Source organism: Equus quagga, chromosome 2 (genome assembly GCF_021613505.1).
Source record: "Equus quagga isolate Etosha38 chromosome 2, UCLA_HA_Equagga_1.0, whole genome shotgun sequence".
NCBI classification, from domain to species: domain Eukaryota; kingdom Metazoa; phylum Chordata; class Mammalia; order Perissodactyla; family Equidae; genus Equus; species Equus quagga.
In genome coordinates this window covers 45,120,383-45,137,437 of record NC_060268.1, presented here as the reverse complement: position 1 = coordinate 45,137,437, position 17,055 = coordinate 45,120,383, and the positions used below count along the sequence as shown (strand labels likewise).

The 17,055-nt window shown below is 39.8% G+C and overlaps 1 protein-coding gene across 3 annotated transcripts in view; it reads left to right on the top strand.

Moving 5' to 3' along the window:
- The window catches only part of SECISBP2L (SECIS binding protein 2 like), a 47,587-nt gene extending 36,904 nt beyond the window's left edge, over positions 1–10,683 (top strand). For all 3 annotated transcript variants that reach the window (XM_046651081.1, XM_046651072.1, XM_046651086.1), the window contains exons 17-18: positions 2,052–2,271; positions 6,372–10,683. In XM_046651081.1, the coding sequence (XP_046507037.1) occupies positions 2,052–2,271; positions 6,372–7,054 (903 nt within the window). In that variant the 3' untranslated portion in view covers positions 7,055–10,683. The remainder of the gene's footprint in view (positions 1–2,051; positions 2,272–6,371) is intronic.
- Positions 10,684–17,055: the final 6,372 nt, after the last annotated feature.

Genomic DNA, 17,055 nt, shown 5'->3' with positions numbered 1-17,055 from the left:
ATTCTCAATAATTTTTAGGTTTTATTTATATTGTAAAATGAATGTTGATTTCAAAATCACATATCCATATGCCTATTTTCTTCTTGTTGGCTTCTTAAATGCACAGTTAAACATTGCAAACAAATATTTATGAAGTCTGTTACATGTGACACATAGCGTATGTTTTTAACAGAATCCATCCTCCCTCTTTTTAGAAAATGAATCTTGACAGTATTTTTTTTCTTTTCTTTTTTTTTTTGGTAAGGAAGATTATCCCTGAACTAACATCAGCGGCCAATCCTCCTGTTTTTACTGAGGAAAGTTGGCCCTGAGCTACCATCTGTGCCCATCTTCCTCTGTTTTATATGTGGGACGCCTGCCACAGCATGGCTTGCTAAGTGGTGCGTAGATCTGCACCCGGGATCTGTAGCTGCAAACCCTGGGCCACCGAAGCAGAGCGTGCAAACTTAACCACTGTGCCACTGAGCTGGCTCCCTTAAAAATATTTTTGGTACTATTACTAATTAGTGTTTACCCCCTTCAAAAAATGAACACACTTAACAACAGCCTTTATTGTACCTGCTACTTTAAACAATTTAAACTGCACCTGGGTAAAGCATGCTGCTTATGTTTTTCCTTTTTGAGTTTAATTTTCAGAGACTTTATTATTCCGCAGCAATGAGATACTTTCTGCCATGCTTTTGCCTTGTGATGGTTTATACTTAAATGAGAGTGTCTTGGTAAAAAAGAAAACAATTGTACTGTACTTTTCCTCCCGTTGTCTGAAAAAGTAATTTTATACATAAAATTAAATATATTCTTAAAAATGTCCAGGTCATGTTTACCATCTGAAGTTCTTTTCTTAATGTGTGGGGGTGCTGCATTGTGATACTAAATCAAGACATTAACAAGAATAGAAGGTTGTTGAATTATGATGTAAGAACCACTAAAAGTCATCGTTGTATGATTGTCTTTCTGGTGACTATGGAAACTTCAGTTTTCTTTGGACATCGTTAGACATCATAATTATTGAAGTATAACTTTAATGCTATATGAATTTTGCCATTTTATTAACATGAGTATTTTCTGTCACCTACCATTTCATTGGAATTATTTATCCCATTCATGTTCATTTCTGTTTCACTGATGGAGGAACTACTGGTGATTTAGCTCCACATTCTACTTCCAGGCTCTTTATTCTGTTTTCATAATTTGGCTTTGTCCCAGTATCTTTGGCTGGTGTATCTTGTGTCGTATTTTCATCATCTTCAAGGCCCCAGCTAGCCATATCATCACTGACTTCTTTTCACTCTTCTTCAAGTTCTTCCCACAAGCAAACATTACTGGGAACTTTGAATTTCTACAGAGACTGCCATCTTCTTCTACATCGTTGGACACTACCCTGCACACATTCATTTCCCTTATGTGCTAACCCATATTGGATTCTTCACTGCTTCCCAAACAAACCTTATGTTTTCTTATATCAGTCCCTTTGTGCATGGTTTTGCATGCTTGGTTAAGAATACCCTATCTTCATCCCTCAAAATTGTATCTAGTTTTCAAGGCCTATATCAGATATCATCTTACTTTGTGAATTCCTCACTGATGCCCAGCAGTTAGACTTGATGTCTCCTCCAAAAGCCACAACGCTTGGTACATCTCAAGGCATTTACGATTATTGTGTCTTGAATTATAGCTGCTTCCTGTCTTCTTCCAGCCACATGGAAGGTTCCTTGAGAGCAGAGTGGTGTTCCAGTTGCCTTTGTGCCCACTGTAGTGCCAGAGGCTAAAGGGTGCAGTTGTTGAACTGATAAACTCTGCAAGAGAAGTTTTAATGTATCACGTTTAGTGACTAATATTGAATCAAGAAATTTCCTCAAACTTGTGAGAATTAAATAGATGATATATGTAAGTTACAGAGTGTTTTATAAGGTTCTGTGGTTTGTATACCACTTGGATTTTGTGCTGGCTGAAAGTGTATCTGATTCTGAAACAGTAGAGATATGTATTGCTAATAATAGGAATAAAAAGTATAACAAAAAATGGGCTAATCAAACTCTCTTTCTTTGTAGAGTCTGTTCAATAAGTTAGTAGCCCTCACTGAGGAAGCCAGGAGAGCCTACAAAGATATGGTTGCAGCACTGGAGCAAGAGCAGGCCGAGGAAGCCTCAAAGAACGTGAAGAAGGGGCCGCACCACATGGGGCACTCTCGGAACCCCTCTGCAGCTAGCGCCATTTCCTTCTGCAGTGTTATTTCTGAACCCATCTCTGAAGTTAATGAAAAGGAATATGGTAAGTTGTTACATACCATTTTAAATAACTTAAAGTTTGAAATAATTTAAGTGATTAAAATCATTTTGAAAATGACTTTCCATGCTACCTTTTGTTTTTATCTGTATTCTTGATTATTCAGATTTTTCTCAGAATTTTGTTTAAAAAATTCCATTCAACATGTCCATTAAAAATTAGGAGGATATTTGGGCCTGAGGCTTTCTGTGAGACCCTGGAATTTAGTCACAGTTCCAAAATCTTAAAAAAGACATCCCGAAGGGATTTAAGAAGCAAAATGCACCATACTTGTGACCTATAACTAAGTAAATTCTAGGAAGTTTTATTCTAATACTTTATACTTAGTTATTAAAATTTTGTATTTACTAAGTAAATGAAAGACATGCATACTATTCAATCTGAGCTTATAAAACCTAGATTGTGACTTTTGTTTTGAGTTAAATCTGATAGTAGTCAAAAAGAAGTAGAGACTGAAAAATGCAATTTATGTGTAATGTTTAAAGTAACATTATTGACTGCACTCTACAGCTTAGTAATTTCCTTGCCTTGCTTCTACTATATACTTTGAGCTCTTAAGTTCTCCGCTTTCTTGATCTAGTTTCTGGTTAGTTTCCCCTATTCTTCTTTCTCTTTTTTTAAATAGTATAGCCACTTCCTTCACCTTGGCTCCTTATTCTTCACTTAGCTTTCTCTTCTCTTAGCTTTCTAATCTATTTGGGAGTTTACCAAATAGCTGTTGCCACCTAATATCTAACATCTAAAAAACTAAGTCCTCGTTTTCTTCCTTTCTTCTCATACTCCCTGTCTGTGATTGTAGTTAAATGTTTGGAATTCTTTTGACAAAGCTCTAGACCAAAGGCAGTTAACAAGTTATTGTGAGCCTTTTTAGGAAACTGTGGGTCAAGGATAAGTGGTACTGGCTTTAGAGGCAGACATGTTTCTTTGACTGGAGTGATACTAGTTGAAAATAAAGAAGATAAAGAGAAAGTGCCACCTTTGTAAATGAGGTCAGTTCTCTGTATATAGTGAAATGCTAGATCTCAAAGGCAAACTACAAGATAAATTCATAAAGCTGGGGTTTGGGCAAATGACCATGATCTTCATATGGACGCATAAAAAGAAAAGTTATGAAAAGAACCTCTCAGAGATTTAGGAGATGTTTTCAAAAGGTACTAGATTTAAAGAGTTCAAAGATTGAAGCCTTGGCTTTTACACTCTCTCTGGGGGATTTCAGCATAATTGATTAATCTTTGGGCCTCATATTTCTTGTTAGTAAAATGAGGAGGGTTCGTCTATGTCATCTGTAAGGTTCCATTCAAAGCTAAAATTCTGTGGTCTAATGGTTGCATCCTAAGGAAGGATTTAGATAGAACCTTAAAGACTCTGACCTGATGAGCTGATTATCAGATGCCAACAAAATGTGTGGAAATAATCGTAAATGAAATTGAGAGTAAAGCATAAAGTTATTCTGTCCATATCAGATGCATTCATCAGTAAACATAAAACCCACTAATGTGGCCTAAGATATTAGGTTATTTAATGATTTCACAGCGTCGTCATGGTCCCTAGCTCTTTCCTTCCATTCTCAGTGGCTTCTTATTCTTGTGCTTATCATCTCATGTTCATTAATGGTTCTGTGGCTCTGAGCATAGCAACAGTCAAAAGCAGGAGGTTCAGGCAATGTGCTCCTTTTATCAGTGAAGGAAACAATTTTCAGAAGACTCCTCTTTTATTTGGCGAGAGCCAATCACATGACTTTTCTTAGCTGCAAGGGAAACTTGGGCAAGAGAATATTTGCCAGAGGGGAGTGGGATGGCCACAATAGGCTAAGAACTGTTTGATTCACCTCCTGGGACTGGGTTCAAGTCCATCTCAAGTTTGGGGCTTCTGATAGCCAGGAAGAAAAGGAGGAAAGATTGTTGGGTAAACAACAGACAGTGTCTTTCATGCCATCCTGGCACAAGTTTTCTGAAATGTTTTCTTTTGATTTCCATGGTTTAAAGAAAAAACAAAGCTGAGAAAGGGATGCTAATCATTGATAGAATAGAAAGGCTCCTGTGATAGTCTAGTCTTATTGTCCCTTGTGTACACCTCTTGATGGCTAATTGCAGAGTCCCTTGTCTCTGTTTCTAAGGTGATATTTCCCTTTTCTTTCGGAAGGTCGCATCTGGCTTTCAGCTCCCCTACTGAGTAGATGACTGCCCAAGACTGGACCTGGAGAGAGGTCAGCCTGGCTCAGTCTACTGACCTCCTTCCTTTTCCGTGTTCCTTTGACTCATTGTCAAGGGAAAGCTGGGACTTTTTCCAAGACCCCAAGTGAATTCTTGTAGTTCTTTTGAAGGAGGAAAAAAAACGTTGGAAGGAAATATAAATATGCATCTAAAATTTTAAAAAATTTTATGCCTTAAAGTTATTCTTTTGTTTAATTAAATATATGTTTGAAAATTTTTGTTTAATAAGCATTTTTCCCCCTAGCGTTTACTATATGCCAACCATAGGGACATAGAGATGAGCAGGAGTAGGAGTGAGGAGGGAGGGGGTGGAACAGCAAACACAAAATACGTGTTTTTGAACTGTAGATGCAGAAAGTGCTGTGGGGGTTCAGGTTAGTGGCTGTCTCAGGAAAGTCTTCATTTTTACACTAAAAATAGAACTACTATATGATGTCATAGTTCCACTTTTGAATATTTAATCTGAAGAAAATGAAAACACTAACTTGAAAAGATACATGCATCCCCATGTTCATTGCAGCATTTTGTAAATAGCCAAGATATGGAAACAACCTGAGTGTGTCTATTGATAGATGAATGGATAAAGATGTGGTGTATGTATGTATATGCAATGGAGTATTACTCAGCCATAAAAAAAGAATGAAATCTGCCATTTGTAACATAAATGGGTGGACCTTGACGGCATTATGCTAAATGAAGTAAGTTAGACAGAGAAAGACAAATATCATGTGATCTCACTTGTATGTGGAATCTAAAGAAAAAAAAAAGAACACCAAGCTCACAGATACGTAGAACAAACAGATTGGTGGTTGCCAGAGGCAGGAGGTGTGGGGTAGGTGAAAGGGGTAAAGGGAATCAAGAGGTACAAACTTCCAATTATAAAATAAGTCAGTCCTGGGGATGTTATGTACAGCATAGTGACTATAGTTAATCATGCTGTATTGTATATTTGAAAGTTGGTAAGAGAGTAAATCTTAAAATTCCTCATCTCTAGAAAAAAAATTCTTTGCAAGTATGTGTAGTGGCAGACATCAACTAGACTCATTTTGTAATTTATACAAATATAGAATCATTATGTTGTACACCTGAAATTAATATAATGTTATATGTCAATTATAAAAATAAGATGAAAAGAAAATAAAAGAAAACACAGGAAAAAAAGTAGGAAAGTAAGAGAGCTGTCCTTCATCTCCTGGTTCCTAGTACATTTTTTGCTCTGAACTGACTTCCTGTCATTAAAAGTAATTTAAGATTATCACCATTGTATTATATAATAACAACTTTTTTTTTTAACTCCCAAAGTCACTTGGTAAGCCAAGCCACATATATCATAAAACAAAATTTCACAGATGTTGGAAATGCTTGGATGGCTTCTTTGCTTATAAGTGGAAACACAAGTCCCATTACAGGCCAAAAGATAGCTCTTAGGTAACTTGCTGAAGGAGCCCGATACAGACTTGTCAAATCAGAACTCTTTCTGCTGGACATCTTGGCTCTGCCATCTGTGACTTGTGGATTCTTGAGCGCAGTACACCTCAAGGCCAAAAAAAAGGCGATTCATTGATTTTCATGAATATATGGATTTTATATATGAACGTCAATGAGCTCCTGTTGGTATTAGATCTTTTGCATTCTGAGACATTAATAAACTTATTTTGGCCTCCTTGTTTCTTTATCTTAAATCACATTTTTGAAAGTTATTTTCCTTTGATAACATTTAAACTAGAACTAGAATAAACCAAGTTTTTAGTTTTTCCAGTCAGTTGGTGAGGGAAGAACAAACAAATTCCTAGTTTGTTCTTCCCTCTTTTAAGAGTTACATGATTCTGAAACAGTGTTGTGGTTCTTAAAAATTCTGTTCGATATTTGCAGAAACGAATTGGAGAAACATGGTGGAAACTTCAGATGGACTGGAAACGTCAGAAAATGAGCGAGAGATTTCCTGTAAGCACAGCACATCTGAAAAACCCAGTAAAGCTCCATTTGACACAGCTCCTGTAGGGAAGCAGCCATCTTTAGTGGCCGCAGGCAGTGCTACCTCAGCTACAAACCCTGGGAAAGCAACAGTGAGCGAGAAAGAGGAAGTGAAGCCAGATGACCTAGAGTGGGCCTCTCAGCAGAGTACAGAGACCGGCTCTTTGGATGGCAGTTGCCGAGATCTTTTGAATTCCTCCATCACCAGCACCACTAGCACTCTTGTACCTGGTATGCTTGAAGAAGAGGATGATGAAGAGGAGGAGGAGGAAGAAGATTACACTCATGAACCCATATCTGTAGAAGTACAGCTTAATAGTAGAATTGAGTCCTGGGTGTCTGAGACCCAAAGAACGATGGAAACTCTTCAGCTTGGAAAAACGCTGAATGGTTCTGAGGAAGACAATGCAGAGCCAAGTGGGGAAGAGGAAGCAGAGGCTCCAGAGGTTCTGGAGCCAGGGATGGACAGTGAGACCTGGACTACTGACCACCACGCAAATCAGGAGCAGCAGAAGCCCAGCAGCTGCAGCTCGCTGAGCACCGAGCACTCCGATTCTCATTATGCACCCCCGGATCCGTAACTCAGGAAACGTCGGCGCTCTCTCCTGCTGTGTAAGGGTTGCAGCCATTGTCTTTTATGCTTCATCTCAACACTTTTCACTGTCCAGTATTTAATATCCGACAGAAATATTTTTGTAGCTGTCTTTTACTTGTTTTGTTATGATCTATGGCTTAGCTTTTAATTAGCATCTAAGTGTCTTTCTAAGAACTGTGTGGAAAATAAAACAATTATTTCAGCTTATTTCGTTATGGAATATAATGATTAACAAAGGAGACAACCAGGTCTTAAAGAAAATGAATTTAAAATGCTTGTTTAGAGTCATTTTGAAAGTTAGAGATCAAGGTTCTAAGGGTGGAAGCAGTTGCCCATGTTTGCTTCCAGACTGTGCCTCCTTCGCTCTAGTTTGTCAGATCAAAAAGTTGTTTGGGCTTCTTCAAAAGAGAACTGGAGGTAGAGTTAGGAAACTAAAAAAAAGCCTGAGAGTAACTAAGTCACAAAGTGTTGTGTGTTAAAAATTGATGCAACTTTTATTTGGTCCACATGCTTATTTCAGAATAAATCATGATCATTGTAATCCATTAAAATCAGTGATCATTGTAATCCATTAAAGTTGGAAGGGCTAAAACAGAGCCTCTAATACTTAGACTGGCAAAGGAGCCACTGTGATAGATTAGAGCTGGCCTTCTTTGCGGAAAGTGATAGATGTAGTGTTTAGTAGTGAAAAGTCACCCATGGCAGGACCTTCCAGGTTCTCGCTCATATTTACTTCTTACTTACCTCAGGAATGCTCTTGTACATAGTCGTATTTACGTAAAGTTAGGCAGATTTTGACAGGTGAATGTCTGTAACTGATGGCCTGACTACAGCACTTACATGTAAACTATCCAGAAACAAAGTCTTATATTGGTGTGTTCTCTTGCATGCTTCTGATTCAGGACTCTGTGGATTTGAGATATGGAGTTGATGGGTATCTAAACTTGTCCTGAGTGAAAAACTGTTTCCCCTTTTTTGAACATAGATATTTTGCCCCTAGCCTTGAACACCTGCTGTGTAACACTGACCATAGTTACAGATAGGAGGTCAGAGAAAGGAACTTTACACAACTTAAAGCATGTATCCTGATAATTAAGGCTTGGAAGAGGAAGTTTTGAAGAGAAGAGAAAGTTGTTCTAATTGTGCTGAAACTATTAGATAATCGATTTAAAGTGTGCAGATATATGCAGGTATTAAGTGTTGATCACTTTTATTATCTCTGCCCTTCTCTAGGAATGTGTATACCTGCTTAGGAGAAATTAAACTTACTGAGCTAAATGTTTTGTTTGCTAGCCAGTTACCACCTGGTAGTGACCTCTGGAAGTTTATATAATGGTGGGAGAATTACAAATTACCCGTTTTTCTGTCTTCCCTCCAACAGCCCCCCTCCCCCCCCCCAGCTGACCAACACATGCACACACACGCCAGCTTCACACTTATAAGCTGCCGCCAGCAGGCACAGAACCAAGGAGGGAGGGGTATTTTCCCTGTGCTGGTTTTATGGGGCGGGGCCCTGCCTCACAGAGGCAGGAGGGAAGAATTGAGCAGATTCTTTATTGAATGCATTGGGACCACTGTGCTAGTTGTGAATGTTTTATAATGCTGGCATTTTGTTGCAGGAGAGATCGGATTCTTGGTTGATGATTTAGTATTTGTGAATTGTGAAAGTTTAGGAGCGTTGCTGTGTAGAAAATGTCGGTCTGTCAGCTTTATTAGTATGCTAAAAGGGGACATTTGTACTGTCCTGTCTAAACTGTTCTCCAGTATAGACTTCTTAGACACAAGAGTATCCAGTACTTAAAGAACGCAGCATGTAAGGAATGAAGCCTCTGAAATAGTAATCATGGATTTAAATGTGGCAGATCTTACTGTCTACACAATTTGGAAGTGATAGTTGGCTTAAAGAAATGATAGAGGTTTTGAACTACTGACAATCTTAAAAGTGAATTTAAAAATTTTTCATACTTTTTAATGATGTAAATTTCCTTTGCTTGGTGTCAGTGATTCAGATAACTCTTGATCTTGAGGGTAATGGCTTTTCAAAGATTTCTTATATTTTATATCTCTTCTGAACGAGAACTGTCATTTTAGATTTTTGACATTTGTATCAAAAGAGAAGTTGAGGAAATCTTCATAACACCAATAACTTTTAAGTTTGCTATAGACCTCAGAAGTGTTCAGTTACGTATTCAGTAAATGCTTTTACACGTGCAGTATCTTCCGCTAGCAAACCCAAGGGACCACAGCCTTTTTTATATGAGACAGGTGACGTCTAAAGGACAACCCAAAATTTATTAAAGGAAATGCTACTGTGTTGAAAGTATGCTTACATAAGTATTAATAATGTCTTTATAATTTGTTTCCTTTAGGTAAATTCTGGAATTTGTGTATATTATATACAGGAGGAGGTGTGAAAATTAGGAAAGTGTCTTTTTTGGATCTAGGGGTGAGTGGCTCTTTGGTGACCGAGAAAGAGATCTAATGGTAAGAGTAGGGGTTCATCATCACAGGAAATAAAAACCATAGTGATTTGCTTCCTTAGTGTGTAGAGGTTGTTTTGCTGGCAATAATTAATATTAGATTTCTATTTCAATACAGAAGTATATGAATTACAATATGAATTGCACTCCCAAGACTAGATTTCTGCTTCAGTAGGTTTGTTTGCTGTGAAGATTACTTCTCAAAAGACAAATGTTTATATTAGCTTAAATTTTGGTTTAAATATGCTTGTAAATGATGTAATATATTTCTTTTGACTAAACATGGGAAAAATAATGTGTGTTATACATTGAAAAGTTTTTAAAGGCTTTGACTGGAAGTCATTTTTGCAGAGATGGTATTTTACATGCTTCCAGTATTTGGAAAAGAATTAGTCAAAAGGAATTCACATAGTTTAAATATTGAGAAATTAATATCCGAATAATGTACTTGTCTGATTTCTTAATAAGCTGGGGGAGGTGGGGGGGGGGAGTTGTAATGTGCAAATGAGTAGTGAACTCTACATTCATTTTTCAACTCTTTAACATAAAACTGTTAAATCTTAACACGTTACTTTAATGTATGTATAAAGAAGTATTACTGTTTGTAAAGCTGCTGTTTGCTTTAAACAAACCCTCTTGTCATTTAAGTATTTTCTGTATGTTGTGCCAACAGATTAGAACATTAACTTATCCATTGAAAAACTTTATCATTTTTTGATTTAAAAAATTTTCTGTGAAATAATTTCTTTACAGACATCTTCCTCCTTCCTTGCCCCGTCCAACCTTTACACACATCACAGAATCAACCAAACTTTGCCTAATCTGAAATATGAATTCTAATTAAAGATAACAATTTACACTTTGTTGGCACATCACATCTTAAAAGTATTTGTATTATTTTATAATTTAATTTCTAAATATACCACACAAATTTATAATTTAATGTCTTAATTGTAATGCTCTAATAAAAAGCTAGCAAAATTAGTATGAATTATAACATGAAGGGATTTTCAGCTTGTTCTTTTGCTGATGAAGGATAATTGTATCACATTTTGGGGATAATAACAGCTTTTTTGCACTATGTAAATACTAGTGGAGATTCTTCTGTAACTAATAAAATGATTATTGAAATGTAGTCTTTCATTTCAGAATAGGTACTCATGACTTGCCCAACGTGTAGGATAGAGAAAAAAAGAAAATTCCAGCTTATGTTATTGCTTATTGCTTTCATGGGTTTGGCAAAGAAGGTTGTAAAATCTGCAAGAAGGAGTATCAGTAAAAATCTCCCTTTGGAGTGGTTGTTGTGATCTGTGGCACAGGCCTCGGCATGTCGCCAGACCATCCTAGTGTCAGGAGGAGGCTCCTACAGATTCCTTCTCCTTTTTATGCTAGTTACTGTGTGCCAGGCACTGTTCTAGCCGTTTCCCAACATTAACTCATTTAATTCTCACAACAGCCCTGTGAGGAGCTACTGTTGTTTTAGATGATGAAACGGAGATGTTAAGTAAGTTGCCCAAGATCCCCATGCTGGTAAATGGCAGAACTGGAATTCAGACTCAGTCCCGTGACTACATCCATGCTTTTACCCACTTGGCTTTGTTGTGTCTCAGCACAGAATGCTCAGAGGATGCAGACAAACAGGGCTTCCCTCACCACCTTCAGGGGTCTTCTGGAACGTGAAATATGCCAGTACTGAACCGATCACCTCAGAGACTGGATTTATTGAGCCTCACCTGATCACTCTTTCGCTAGAGTAGTCCCAGACCTTGTCACTATGTCACAGTGAGACGTAGGGAGTCTGAAATGAGTAGACTCATCTGTTAGAAAATAGTAGGATCACTCATTTCCTTAATGAAAAGTGAATTTTTGGTGATGACGAACAGAAAGGAGGGCTGCCTCAGTTGTATCAAAATATTTCCCTTTTTTGGACCAATGTTTGTACAACTCCTGATAGAGTTCCTTTTCTAACAGTGATCAGTTTTCTTCTAACTGACCAGAAGAGGGTGTGCATGGCACCTGAAAACAGTCAAAGGCTACCATGTAATATCCATAATTTCTTTTAATGGCAGGAGAAATATCCTGAACTATGGGCCTTGTCATAAACGGGGCTTTAGTTCTGAGTCACAGCTCGGAACTCAGGAACCGTACTTGCAAGTATCATTTCATTTTAGAAAGAGAACATCATCTAAAGACATTTAGATCACGTGTCAAATAGTTGTCATAAATTTCTAAATTATGTTAGCAATTCAATTACTGTTTTAGCTCCACTTGGGTTATTCTGCTGGTGTTAGGTTCTTCTGACATGTAGAAATAGGACACCTGGCTTATTACATAGTAAGTATTAATGGCAGCCTTGTGGATCAGAGGGCTAAAGCATGCTCCACTGGAGCTCCCACGATGCGGGGTTTGGAAAAATGAGAGATGTTTCAATTCTAGACCGAGTCTCAAATCCTATTTTTTCCCCATCTCACTCCTCCCATCTTTGTCCTCTGATTTGGTAACCCTATGGCAAGCAAGGAGTGTTTACTCTCACAGAAATGGGATGGATAACTGTGTAGCTATAACCTGGTTGCCTGTATCCAAAGTTCCAGTCTGGATGCAGAGGGTGGGAGCAACTAAGATACTGAGTTTATGAAATGTGGAGTTCCCAGCTGAGCCTGGTGCTTTTCATCCAATTGCTGAGGAACCAAAGAGAGAATGCAATTGTGAGTCAGTGAGCTATGGTTTGGAGCCTGGAGTAGCATAGGTTTCTGTGAAGGAATGAGTGCTTCGTCTCAGAAACATCAGTCTTGGCCATGGCCTTGAATTACCCAGAGGGAGCAGGTAGTAACCACAGCCTTCCTATGGTGGTACTCTGATCAGAGACAGTGTTGGTTGCTCCCTTATCTCCTGGAGGAAGAGTGCCGTGAGTAAAAGTGGTACCTACTTAGGTGTGCACAGATTCCCCAGGTTATTTTTGCTTCTCAGTCTAATCTTTGTTTACCTGAATTGGAGCACTTTCATTGCAAACTCTGAGCTTAAGAATGGGATAATGAATTGACATTTATTCATTTAATGTTGTTTGTTAGCTCTGGTTAAGGAGGAATAACAGAAAACTTCGAAAATTATTGGCTTCTCAATCAGGAGAAATGTTAGAGGTCATCATCCCTGTCATTGTTCTTTTTCCTTGCTTTCCCCTTCCTAAAACCAATGTTGTAAGGCAACTGGTGAGTTTCTGACAAAGGCTGTAACATTTGCAGTGAGGAAGGTAAGAAAGATCTATGTTTCTACTTTACAAATATTCAAACACAATGATGGCCAAGAAATAGGATACAACTATTTCTTTAATTTTTATTCTTTCCCTAATATTTAAGAAGCACCATTTAGACAGTTTCGTAATCGTTTAGGTAGATCAGCAAACTATAGCCTGTGGGCCAAATCGGCCAGCAGCCTTTTTTCCCCCTTATTTGCATGTATCAAGCTCTACCTTCCTATAGATTTTATTCATCTTATCTCTCTCCCCCTACTAAGCTCTGTGCAGGCGGGGACTTTGAACTGTTTTGTTACGGCTTTATCCTTAGTGCCCCGCACAATGCCTGGCACAAAATAGGCGCTCCATAAATGTTTGTTGAATGAATGAAAGGCTGAAGTAGGGAGATGGGCATTTGCAAGGCAGCCGTGCTCTGTGCAGCATTTACACTCATCCTCCCTCACTCCCTGACCCCTCCTACTTTCCCACATTCGTTCAGAGTTTGGTGTTGGAGGAAAAACTAACCTGAATCCCAAGTAGAAAAGCCTCACCCCAGAATAGGGGGCTCCCAGAGTTACTTGGTATTTAACGGTCCTGTGTTGCTTATAGCTCAAAACATGGTATGTTTAGTAACAAACGATTCCCATCTAGAGGGAGATGACAAGTATATAATGCGAGACATTTGTATGAGATTAAATAAGAAGGGGCCAAGAATGCATAGGCACCTTCTATCTATAGTGTTTTAGTTTCAAGCTGTATGATCAGTACATAGAGTGTGGTGTATTATTGTTTATACTTTTTATGTGCTTGAGATATTTAATAAGAATAACCAAAAGGAACAGGCCAACTAAAATGCAACCATTTTCTATTCCATAACTGACTTCTCAAATTTTGCATTAAGACTGACTTCAATTCATTGACAAAGAAAATTTCTGGTAGAAATGGAACTAGAAGTCAGGCTTAAACTCCTATCTTGATTGGCTTAGCAAATAGATACAATTGATTAGATAGCCAGTAGCTACAAATTTTGTCTTTTTCCCATGAACCAGAAACTGCTTCCCTTCCTCCTTCACCTGGCCTAACCTCCCCCGGTAATGAGAAATGTGGCTCGCACCTCTGACTCTCCCATCTGCTCTGTCGCTGGAGCAAGGTGCTTTAATCTTCACATAAAGATTGAAGATTATGTTGGCAACCTACTTATCTGGTTTCCTTAGCAACCAGAACACAGTATTTAAAGTGACGGCATCCCTTGCTCAGAATAGAAATAGAGTACACCTGGTCATGGTGCCCCGGGTCTGCTCAGGGCTGCTTTTTCTCTTCAAAGACTCTTCCTCACCTGGCTATTCATGGTAGCAAACTTCTAAAAGGATAACTATGTGGAACACAATCACAGCAAGAGCTCTGGACCTGTAGCCATAGCCAACTCACCTTGCCAGTTATAGTGGCCCTTATTGCCAGTCCCTGGAAATATTGACCAAACTCTCTCTTGGAGTTCAAGAATTTAAGAAAATATTTCCATGTCCTTGTCACTTTTGCAGCTATTTAGGTATGCTGCCGCCAATTTCTATGAAATCTGAGCAAGAATCAAGATGGTGAAGCTGCCCGGGCATTTAGGAAAAGAACACAAAAAAGAAAAGAACTTTTAAAGGAAATCACTATTAAAGAACTATGGCCAGGCATCTATCATTTTGTCTGCTTTGTATGTCCCTTCTTTGGGGAACAGCTCCATACCTGCCCTGTCCCCAACCCCACCAGGGATATAATCTCTTAATTGCAACAGAAACAGACAATTAACTGATCCTGAAACCATTGATTGCTCTGGGAATCCTGAAACAGTCAATTCAGGCTGGGCCACTGAGTCTCTTCGATGGGATTTTTGGACTTGGGGCTAAGAAAGATTGGCTCAGTTGGTTTTGGGTGTCCGGATTTTAAGACAGGAATCTCTAATGCCATGAGAGAGTAAAGTCTGGATCAAACAGTGTTGAACGGTTTTCCTTACTGTCAGACGTTTTAGAGGCTCCAATATCCTAATGCATTTTAACTCTCCATGAAGGGAAAGACTCATATATGTCAGCATTTCCCCAATGTGTTAGACCATGGAACACGGAGCTCTCCAAGTTTACTTGGTCACAGAGTAGTTTCTCTGTGCAAAAACTATGAACATCCTGGAGAACTAGTTTTTCATGTAACATGCATCAAAACATATTGCTTAAACTATGAAGGTCCAGGAGGACGGGATGCACAAGGCATGCCTGGACTGCTCTAGTTCAGAGGTTCCCAACGAGGGGAGAGTCTCTCCCCAGGGAGCACTTGGCAATGTCTAGAGGTATTTTTGGTTGTCACAACTGGACAGGGTGCTACTGGCATCTAGTCAGTTGAGACCAGAGAACCTGCTAAGCGTCTTACAATGCACAAGACAGCGCCCCCTCCCACCCACAACAAAGAAATATTTGGTCCAAAATGTCAATAGTGCAGAGGTTGAAAAGCTGGACTAATTTAACGCCAGGATGCTGGATTAACCCCTGTTGGTCTGGGCCCCACGTAGGGGGATATGTGCTCACACGGTGCAGTCAGATGCTCTTGACCTCTGTTTCTGGCACATGTTTAGACATTTCCAAATGTTCCAGAGTGGACTTACCAGACACATCTAGATCTTCTGGATAAACCAGGCCTCCCCTACCCCCGCCTCACTTCCTGGGAAAGAGGAGGAGAGTTCACCTGGAGCTTCTGATCACATGCCAGTGCCTCCTCCCATGTCTCCTACTTATTCTCTCCCATCACATGGGGAGGCATGTGAGGAGCCCAAGGACAGAGAGGCACCTCTGGCGTGGGCTGCTGAGTGAATACTCCAAGGAAAGCATGAGTCAAGGGCTAACATAAGGCCTGGGGAATGAGCTGGTCTGGCCCTGACCACATAATCGACTCAAGCGAGAGTGGTGAGGACTGTGTTTTACATGACACCATGAAGTGGAATCCAGCCATCTGCCCTGGTGAGCAACATCCCTGAGGCAGACATGGTAAAGCCTCTGCGCGTTACCCCAACCACTTCTCGGGGAACGGCTGCCCAGAACCTTGCCGCTCGGGAGGATCATTGGACAGGGACTTGGAGATGCTCAAGCAGCCTCCGTACTGCTGGAGAGGAGGATGGAGCACAAAGCTCCTGCCTACAAAGGATTCACCCTCTTCTTAAAGTCATTGCATCCTGGTTTGCCAGGGAGTGATGGGTTCCCCAGATGTGGGACTTGGTTTTAAAACCAAGACAGTCCTGGGTAATCTGGGAAGAATTGGTCACCCTACTGTTCAAAGACGTAGGGAGACTTATTATGTCATGAAATGAGGCCCTTTCATTCTATTTTAATTGATTTAGTTGATTATTGATAATTGTGCGCCCATGATTGAGTCAGGTGCCTTGCCAGAGTTGAGAGAAGCACAGGCAGTCCCTACTCACACGTGGTTGTGTGCTGAGAGTGTGTAAACCATTTGCTTGGAACTCAGGACATTTTCCCAAAGAAAGCATATTGAAGTGCTGATTATACTTCCAAGCTAAACCCGGAAGCCCTTAAATATAGCTCATACTGGAGTTTAAATGATAGAAACCCCCCCCACGGCTACAGGAAGCAATGCTGTTGCAAACGTAGTGTTTCAGGTGCATGGGTTGCAACTGCTGTCGTGATTTTCCCTTGTTTCTGGAGAAAGTGTATCACTGAGGATAATAGGTACGCAGTCACAGTTTCCTGGTCCCTCCTACTAACACACGCAAATGAACACATACCTATGTGCGCGTACACACACACACACATACGCGGTCTGCTTCTTACCCAAACTCCCACCCCAGTGGGACAGTGCCAGAATCAAGGTTTCTTGGTGTGATGTCAAGCCAGTGGCACTTTCCACTGCTGGGGTGTTCACGTCTCAGGATAGACACTCTCCGACCTGTCGCCTCCAGATGCTGATGACAGGGATGAGGGAGCACAGCAGACTCCCCAGAGTCCATAGAACAGAGGCACAGGGCTGACAGCATGTGGGTAAAGGCAACGTGAGCTGAAGCCAAGGCAGAGTTTCTAGGACGTAGATCTTGGGTACGGAGAGAACTGAAGAGATGATTCATTTCAATCCCCTCATTTACAGATGAGGAAATCGAGGCCCACGATAGTGAAGGGACCTGCAAAAGGTCACTTAGACTTTTGGAGGCATCATAGGGGAATCCAGATTTCCCAGTCCCCAGGCTCTGTGGCTCAGAAACTAGAAAATCCCCTGAGGTTCTCCCCCAACGCAATT